Raw genomic sequence first — 9,651 nt, 5'->3', positions numbered from 1 at the left:
GGTAGCCCGGCCTGGTGGCCAGCACTGCAGAGCTGCTGCCTCAGGGCTCATTTCTGCCTGGGCTCTGAAAAGCCACTTCTGTTCCAGGAGCCTGCCTGGGAAGCCATTGGCCCCAGCACCTTGGGGACAAGATATGAATGAGAAAACTCTTCATGCCAGCAGAGACAAGGCAGGGGCAGAGGAAAGGGGAGAGGCAGGCCCAGGGGACAGGGCTGCCATGGTGATGGCTGTGAGGTCCCTGCCCCTGCAGCAGCCTGGCTGCCCTCAGCAGACATTCTGGCCAGAAGCGTTGTGAGGGCACCCAGCACACCAGAGAACCCACACAACAGGAATTCTGTGCTTGGGGATGAGGGGGTTTCACTGGGTCAGGTTGCACAAAGCTCCTGCTCTTGGATAATTCCTGAGATGGGGAATCCAGTTCTGTGGAAGAACACAGTTGCAGTTTCGTGCACTCTCCTCATTGTAAAATATTTCCTCTTTCTAACAAACGTAAATCCACCTTCATTCAGTTCACAGATATTGAGCCTTGTTCTGTCACTGCAAGATTTGGGAGAAAATAACTTTGACCACTGTTTTCATTTTCACAGACCTTGGAGAGGACCCAAAAACCTCTCAAGATGAGGTTTGGAGGCCTCATCCCATAACCAGCAGTGAGAGGCGGCAGACTCTGGGCTCAGTGGTGTGGAGACTGAGGACAGAATAAGAGTAGCCGGGGAGGGATTAAAGGGTGGTTTCACACATCTTGGAGTTTTTCTTTATTGTATAAAACAGCCAGAGAAAGAGATAATGGCACCAAGAGCAGCTTGGGAAGCCCAGACTGGACACCAGGAGAAAGGAATTTCCCTCCCAGGGCAGGGCTGTGGTGCAACACATCCCCCAGAAGGAGCCTGGAGTAGCCCAAGGCTTTGTGTGGGCAGGCAGAGGCAGGCAGGAGGCAGAGCTGCCAGCAAAGGAAGGGGCCAGCCAGGTGGGGCAGCCGGGGGATGACGACAGCCTGCAGCGACAGAGGCGCAGGGCAGGGACACCGTAGGACAGCCTAGGCTGCACAGGGCACAGGGATGGGCAGCAGCTGCAAGGCCCTGACAGAGCCTACTTGTGCAGACACAAAGAGCACCAAAGCCCCAGAGGGTCATTAAAGTCCTGCTGCTGTGTCTGTGCTGCTGAGCTGGGCCGGGCTCCTGGCCCAGAGGCAGCTCCTGGCAAGGGCAGCGCTGCAGAGAGACAGCTCTGGCCAGGAGCAGCTCCTGTGCACAGCCCAGCAGGGCTGGGGCACTGCCAGGGCAGCTCAGGGACACCAGCAGGGCACAGCCAGAGCTGACAGGGGCTCAGCACTGGCAGGGGCTGGGGGATGTCCCAGAGGGAGCTGTGTCACAGCGGCACCTCTGTGGCTGTGTCCTAGAGGCACAGAGCAGCTGTGATGTCAGCAAGGGGTTGTGTGACAGCACCGAGTGGGCTGTGTGAGGTCATAGGTTGGGCTATGACATCACAAAGTTTGTTGTGTGAGGTCACTGAGCAGCTGCAGCATCATAGACGAGACTGTGTGACAACACAGAGCAGGCTGTGACATCAGGCATGGCTGTATGACATCATAGAGGAGACTGAGGTCAAAGTGTGTGCTGTGACATTAGAGAGTGGCAGCATGACATCACAGAGAGGGTTTTGTGACATCACTGAGGGTGTTGTGACATCACAGAGCTGTCTGTGACATCATGGAGTAGGGTATGAGGCCATAGAGCAGATCCGGACGTAACAGCTGGTGGCTCTGTGACACCAGCGAGTGGGTTGTGACATCACTAGGTGGCTGTGTAACATCATAGAGAAGACTGTGACATCACAGAACAGACTGTGACATCCCAAAGCAACTTTCTGACATCACAGAGTCTTCTGGGACATCACAATGCAGCTGCATGACATTCCAGGGTGACATCCCAGAATTGGCTCTGTGACAAAACAAGGGTGCTGTTTGACATTGCAGAGTGGGCTATGACATCACAGGTGGCTGTGTTACATCATAGGGTGCTCTGTGACATCACAGGATGCTGTATGAGATCACAGGTGGCTGCGTGACATCCGAGGGGCTGTGTGACATCACAGGGTGGCTGCTTGTCCCTGCTCAGCAGCCTGGCCAGGGCCGCCCCATGGTGCTGCCCTTGGCATTGCACATCCCCACAGGCCACTGCCCATCCCGGGAAGAGCCCTGAGCAATGAGGGAGAGACAGGATCTGCCTTGCCAGGGGCTGGGGCTCAGGCCTTGGCCCTTTGCACTCCTGAAACACATCCAGGTTTGCTCAGCACCAGAGACACCTTTGCCTTGCTTGTCCCCACCTGTCATCACTGCCTCCAGTGTTCTGCTCTGACTGGAACCTGGGGACACTTTCTCAGTCATGTCTCTCAGTGGGACCCATTAAAACTTCAAGAAACTTTGGAGTTTCAATTTAACTTTGAGTCCTGGAGAAGTCTTTTGAAGGCTCTCTCAGGGACTGAGTCTGATGTAAACAACACCCAAGTCCCAAGAGGGTCATTAAAGTCCTTGTGCTGTGTCTGTGCTGCTGAGCTTTAAAGGAACAGCTCTTCCCAGGACCAGCTCCTCTCCCAGCCCAGCAGGGCTGAGGGCTCTGCCTGCAGGCACTGAGGGGACAGGAGCCAGGCAGAGACAGGCTGAGGAAGTCATTGAGCTGAAACATCACTTGGGGGAAGATCTTCACAGCCCTCCACATGGTGAGTCAGTGGATGGAGGGCAATGTCCCCTGTGCTCCTGGAGGGATCTCCTGAAGCCAGCACACCCCACAGCCTGGGGGATGTGCCAGGAGGACTCTCCCAATTTCTCTGGGGCAGGGGAGCAGGAGGAGGAGGAGGATGTGCTGCAGAGCGGGGCTGCCCTGGGCACCCTCAGAGGGACAGGGCAGGATGGCTCCTGCTGCCAGGGATGGCTGCAGGGGGTGAAGCTGGGGCTGCAGCCAGGGCTGCCAGGGCTGTCCTGCAGAGCAGGTCCTGCAGCCCTCAGGGCTCTTGGCCAGCCCAGGGGATGTGCCACCTGCCAGGGGCAGCTCTCAGCCTGCGTGGCAGCTCCCCATGGACACTGCCGGGCAGAAGTTGGAGGTGGAAGGAGCGACCCCCATCAGGGCAGATTCCTCCTGCTGTGGAGATGGTGCTGCATGGCCAGGGCTGCTCTCAGCTTTCTCCTAAAGGGAAGGGGCTGTCAGCTTTGGCTGTATCACTGAAACTCCTGCATCAGCAGATGTGGCATCAACAGATGTGCCTCAGATCTCCCTCAGAAAGTGCCTCCTCAGCCTCATCTTCCTCCAGACAGCAGCAGCAGCACCTTGGCTTGCAGCATCTCTGTTTGTCTGCCCTGCCCTTAAGGCCCTGCTGCCAGGGATATGCCCCTGGGCAGTGCCCTGTGTTGGGAGGGTCTGCAGGGCAGAGCTGAGCCCCCAGGGCTGGGCTGGGCTCTGGCAGCACTGGCAGGGACAAGGCTTGGGTAGAGAGAAACTGCTCCGAATACGCACAACTGCAGGCAACAGACAGACAGACCAAGATTTGGCATCCCTCCCTGTCCAGCTGCACAGGGAAAGAGAGAAGGGTTTGGAGAGATTGATTTTGAAACTGGAGTGTTCAAAAAGGCCACGTTATTTTTAAGTACACTTTGAAATTTGTCCATCCTGTACTAGAGGCAGGTGAAATGAACAAAGGACACCTGTGTGGGACCAGCAGGTTTGACTGCTCTGGGGCACAGGGAGCCCTGTTTTCCCTCTGGGCTCCCCAGTGTTCAGGCCGAGAGCAGTGCTAAGAACAAGACATCAACCCCCCATCAGAGAAGAAATTTTGAGTGATTGTGTAAGAAATTAGCAGAGGATTGACTCAATGTACTTTGTCCAGATTATCAATGTTGTCTTTGAATAGCTCACAATACCCAGAGTGAAGAAATGTCTAACAGCAGCTCCATCAGGCACTTCCTCCTGCTGGCATTGGCAGACACGCGGCAGCTGCAGCTCCTGCACTTCTGCCTCTTGCTGGGCATCTCCCTGGCTGCCCTCCTGGCCAACGGCCTCATCATCAGCGCCGTAGCCTGCGGCCACCACCTGCACACGCCCATGTTCTTCTTCCTGCTCAACCTGGCCCTCAGCGACCTGGGCTCCATCTGCACCACTGTCCCCAAAGCCATGCACAATTCCCTCTGGGACACCAGGGACATCTCCTATGAAGGATGTGCTGCACAGCTCTTTCTGTTTCTCTTCTTCATTTCAGCAGAGTATTTTCTCCTGACCATCATGTGCTACGACCGCTACGTGTCCATCTGCAAACCCCTGCACTACGGGACCCTCCTGGGCAGCAGAGCTTGTGCCCACATGGCAGCAGCTGCCTGGGCCAGTGCCTTTCTCAATGCTCTGCTGCACACAGCCAACACATTTTCCCTGCCCCTGTGCCATGGCAATGCCCTGGGCCAGTTCTTCTGTGAAATCCCACAGATCCTCAAGCTCTCCTGCTCACACTTCTACTTCAGGGAAGTTGGGGTTTCTGTTTTCACTACCTTGTTAGCATTTGGCTGTTTTGTGTTCATTGTTTTCTCCTATGTGCAGATCTTCAGGGCTGTGCTGAGGATCCCATCTGAGCAGGGACAGCACAAAGCCTTTTCCACCTGCATCCCTCACCTGGCTGTGGTCTCCCTATTTGTCAGCACCTCATTTTTTGCCTACATGAAGCCCCCCTCCATTTCCTCCCCATCCCTGGATTTGACAGTGTCAGTTCTGTACTCGGTGGTGCCTCCAGCTCTGAACCCCCTCATCTACAGCCTGGGGAACCAGGAGCTAAAGGCTTCAGTGTGGAGACTGATGACTGGATGGTTACAGAGACATTAAAATGCTTGGCAGTTTCTGTAAGTCACTTGTAATAAAATCATCTTTAATGGGTCTTATTCAGTTTGGTGGTTTGTTTGTTCTTTTATTTCCATTGTTTTTTTTTTTTTAATATTGTACACAAAAAAAATGCCAATATTTGGTGCCATTTTTGATATTGTTTCTCTCCAGCTTTGCTGTCACCGACACACTGTGTCAATGAGGGGTTGTGCTCTTGATGGCTTCAAGTGTACTAATGGATCTCCCAGCAGAGTTTACAGCACAGATCCCCTTTTATTGCCTTCTCTGGAGCTGCAGCAGCAATGTCTGTGTGCAGAGCTGGGGCAGATCAGTGCTGGCCCAGCAGCTGTGCCCAGCAGCAGCAGCAGCAGCAGCACTTGGTGTTGGCAGTGCTGCTGCCGTGGCCCTGCCCCGCTGCCCTGGTGGCCCTGGTGTTGCTGCAGGGCCTGAGTGCTCTCGGGGCCGGGCACAGTCCTGGGGGTGGCAGTGCCGGGGCTGCAGCAGGGACAGGCCATGGGCACTGCTGGGGCAGCGCTGACGCCTCAGGCCAGGCCCTGGGGGCTGCAGGCTCCTTGCCCAGGCTCTCTCAAGAACATGGCCAGGCCAATGCTCAGCACAGAAAAGCCCCAGGGTGAGCAGCCCCAGGCTGGCCGTGGGTAGGCTGGGGGCAAACAGCATGGCTGGGGCTCTGCAAGGGCCCTGGGGGAAATGGGAGGGGGCAGCAGAGCAGGAGCTGAACCGTCAGGTCCCTTTCTGCCTGGCTGCTGTCCAGCCACTCTGTCCCCAGCCTGTAGTGCTGCACGGGTTGTTGTGGCCAAAGTGCAGGACCGGTACTTGGTCTTGTTCAACCTCACCTTGTTGGATTTGAGCCCTGGATCCAGCCTGTCCAGGGCCCTGTGCAGAGCCCTCCTATGCTCCAGCACATCCACACTCACACCCAGCTTGGTGTCATCTGCAAATTTGCTGATGCTGGACTTAATCCCCTCATGCAGATCATCAGTGCAGATATTGAAATCCACACTGGCTGGCTCTGATCCCTCGGCCATCCTGTGGGTGCCATGTGATGGCTCTCAAGGCGATTTGTTCCATAACCTTGCCGGCACCCAGGTCAGGCTGACAGGCCTGGAGTTCCCCAGATCCTCCTTCCAGCCCTTCTTGGGGATGGGCTCACATTGGCACCTCCACTCCTCTGGGACCTCCCTGCCGAGCCAGGACTGATGGTAAATGATGGAGAGCAGCTTGGGGAGATCACCCACCAGCTCCCTCATGCTCCTAGGATGGATCCCATCTGCTCCCAGAGACACCTGTGAGTACCTGAGTGGTTCAGCAGGTCTCCAGCTGCTTCCTCCTGGATTCCAGGGGCTGTTCTGCTGCCTATGCCCATCTACCAGCTCAGGAGAACACTTGTCCTGAGGATGGCCTGTCTTATTGTTGAAAACTGAGGCAAAGAAGGGGTGAAGTACCTCACCCTTTTCCTCATCTTTTGAAACCATATCCCCCACAATAAGAAATACAGATTTTCCTTAGCCCTCTTTTTCCCATTAATGTACTTAAAACATTTTTATTATCCTTCACAGAAGTATCCAATTTAAGTCGTAACTGAGCTTTCACCTCTCTAATTTTCTATCTGCACAACCTAACAACATCCTTAAACATTTATTGATTTACCTGCCTCTATGTCCAAAGGTGATGCACCCTCTTTTTAACCCCTAAATTCCTGCAAAAGCTCCATGCCCAGCCAAGCCAGTCATTTCTTTCTCTGGGTCATCTTTCTGCACAAAGGGGGCAGCCTACTCTTGCTCCATCAAGGTTTCTTTGCTGAAGTGTGTCCATCCTTCCTGGAACCCTTTGTTTTTAAGGGCTGTTTCCCTTAAAAGAATCAGTACATGATTTGGTACTCCCCAAATCTGCATCCTCAATAGGCTAAAGTCTGCCCTCAAAAGTCCAGTGTAGATGGTTTATTGATGCCCCTCCTTCTTTCATGGCATATTTAAAAACTCAATAATTTCATGGTGACTGTGCCCCAAACAGCCTCTGACCAGCACTTCTCCCACCAGCCCTTCTCTGTTCATGAACAGCAGGAGACAGAGCTTTCCTTGGGAGTGGGAATTGCAGGAAACCTCCCCAAAGTGCAGCTTGGAAGGTTCAGGCTGGAGCTGAGGAGAAAGCAAAGTCCCTGCCAGGGTGGAATTGTGGTGCTCGAGGTGTGGCAGCGTGAGGCTGGGCCATGGCCGGCTCTGTGTGCCAGGAGCCGGCAGCGCTGGGTGCAGGGAGCCCAGGGAGGGCACAGAAACGCTGGCTGAGAAATGCTGGGGCACACCGAGAGGGGCGAGTGCAGCCGGCCAGGGCACAGGAGCAGCATGCACAGGGGGCACAGCCTGCAGGACAGATGGCCGAGGGCTGGGCAGGGCTGGCAGGGCCACAGGCACCCAGGCCTTTGTGCCCTGGGCTCGGGCAGCGCCTCGGGAGGCCCCACAGCAGGAACTTTCCTGGCAGGGGCTGCACTTTGGCTCTCCCTCGGCCTCCCTGGCCAGGCTGGCAGGGGCTGCAGGTTGATGGCATTTGTCCTTGCTGCCCCTCACATCCCCCTGCCCCACAGAGAGCCCCGAGCCACCCGTGAGGGACAGGCCCTGCTGGCCCAGGCTGGGCTCAGGGCTTGGCCTTTCTGCTTCCCCCAGCCAGCCCAGGCCTTGCTCAGCATTGCAGTTCCCTGCCCAGAGCCTTGGGCTCCCTGCACTCCTGGCCTCAAGGATCTGCTCTCACCAGTCCCTGGGAGCCTTTGGCACTCCCTGCCCTCACTGGGGCCCAGCCATGCTCCAAGGCACTTGGAGTTTTGCTGCTGACTCCTTGAGCAGCTTCTTCGTCCTTCTCTCAGTGCCTGAGGCTCCTGGACCCAGCCCCAAATCCACCATGGGGCTGATTAAAATACAGAAAGCCCTCAGGAGCTCTTTGTCTCCCTTCAATTGTCTTCAAGTCTCCAGGGCTTCTGCAGTGATTGGAGTTAAGGAGGGAGATTACAAAGTACACCTCATGATTTTTGGTTTTTTAATCACATATGTGAGTTTGGTTTTTATTTTTCATTGCAGAGAATAGGTGATAGAAGCATTCCTCAAGTGATCTTGACGCTGAATGTCTTTTTAGGAGGTCTGGGCATGGAGACGAATGAGCCCTTTGGGCTGACCCTGTTTGGACAACCTGCTCTTCACCCCCTACCTCACCATGTCTGTCATAACCCACCTGGGACTGACATCCCAAAATATCCAAAAATGTTAATGTAATTTATTCTTTTGTTTTATTCTGTAACACATTGTTTTGTGTGATTATTTAATTATGTATATATTTTTTAATTATGTATATATTTATTTTCATTTATAATATTAACAGTGGTTTTTCTTACCTAGTTTTTATATTTGCATAAAAAATCTATACATTTTTAGTAGCCAAGAACATTAATGTTCTTTGGTTCTATGTAGCACATTCCCCTTCCTTAACTAATGAAGATTTATTGGCTATTTATTTCTTCCTCTTTATGGTAATTAGTAATATGTCCAGTCATTTTGTCATCGTTTTTATCATCTTTTTCTCAGACAGGGGCATGGGAGAGCCTTTTGGTGTCCAGAGAGACATTTCTGGGGCACATTTGAGGCAGTTGTGGGTCTGGGGAGGGAATTTAGAAAGAACTTGAGGGTATGGACGACACTTGAGGGAGCCAGGTTAGCACTTGGAGGGGCACTCAGGGATTCTGAGGGACATTTCTGGGTCCGGGGGAGCACTTGGGGGTCGAGGGCGGCCCTTGGAGGCCAGGGAGGGGAATCTGGGGCCCTTCGGGGTCTGGTCGAGCCCTTGGGGGGCTCGAACGGGGCTCTCTGGGGCGCAGGGGGTGATGGGAGTTGTAGGCACGGGTGTAATACGGTTAAACGGGGCCGCAGAGCATCACGGGAGTTGTAGGCACAGCTGCAATGGCTTTTGGTGATGGCGGGGCATGACGGGAGATGAAGTCCCGGCTCGAAGAGCGCCGTACCTGCGCCGCGGAGCATGATGGGAGCTGTAGTCCCGGAAGTGGCTGGACCGCGGCGTTTGGGGGTTCAGGAAGGCACTTGGGGTGACACTTGAGGGCCCGAGCCGCGACTTGAGGTCCTCGGGGGGAACGTAAATGGTTCGGGAGTACCTGGGGGGCGCTTGGGGAGCTCCAACTGGGCTCTTTAGGGCGCGGGGCACGGCACGAGTTTTAGGTGCGGGGCTGTGCTATGGGGGCTCTGGGGCCGCGGGGGATGAGAGGAGATGAATTCCCAGAAGTGGCTGTACCGGGCATCTGTGGGGCTGGGAGCACTCAGGGGATCTGGGGACTCTTTTGAGGGGTCCTGAATGGGCTCTGAGGGGCACTGAGGGATCCTGGAGTGTCTGGGGATACTTAAGGAACAGATGGGGTCGGATACCGGGGTGGGTTCTGTGGAGCGCGGGGCATGACGGGCGTTGTAGTCCCAGCTCCAGTGGGGCGCTATCGGGCCGCATGGCATGGCGGGAATTGTATGGGAAAAAAGAAAATATGGCACTGACACCAGGCACCGCCTTCGACAGTCCCACACCGGCGCTGATTGGCAGCAGGTTTTGATGGGCGGGAGCCTCGGCAAATGGGAGGCGGTGGAGGCGGGAACAGCCCATTCACCCTCTCCAGTCCCTCCCAGTACAGCCCAGTTTATTCCCAGTACAGCCCCTGTGCCCCTTCAGTACCTCCCAATACCCATGAGTACATTCCCAGTCCTTCCCAGTTCCCCCCTGTGCCATGCATAGTATG

The 9,651-nt window shown here is 54.9% G+C and overlaps 1 protein-coding gene across 1 annotated transcript; it reads left to right on the top strand.

Annotated features, from left to right (window-relative positions):
* The first annotated feature begins 3,926 nt into the window (after positions 1-3,926).
* Positions 3,927-4,859, top strand: LOC135306194 (olfactory receptor 14A16-like). The gene has a single exon (XM_064429783.1). The coding sequence runs from the start codon at positions 3,927-3,929 to the stop codon at positions 4,857-4,859; it is 933 nt and encodes a 310-aa protein (XP_064285853.1).
* Positions 4,860-9,651: the final 4,792 nt, after the last annotated feature.

The sequence above is a fragment of the Passer domesticus genome, chromosome 8, assembly GCF_036417665.1.
Source record: "Passer domesticus isolate bPasDom1 chromosome 8, bPasDom1.hap1, whole genome shotgun sequence".
NCBI classification, from domain to species: Eukaryota; Metazoa; Chordata; class Aves; order Passeriformes; family Passeridae; genus Passer; species Passer domesticus.
The sequence above is the reverse complement of the archived record's forward strand: the minus strand, read 5'-3'. Positions and strand labels throughout refer to the sequence as shown.

Bases quoted from the DNA above. Each gene is read 5' to 3' on its own strand.
- LOC135306194 (XM_064429783.1), top strand. From the start codon at position 3,927: ATGTCTAACAGCAGCTCCATCAGGCACTTCCTCCTGCTGGCATTGGCA.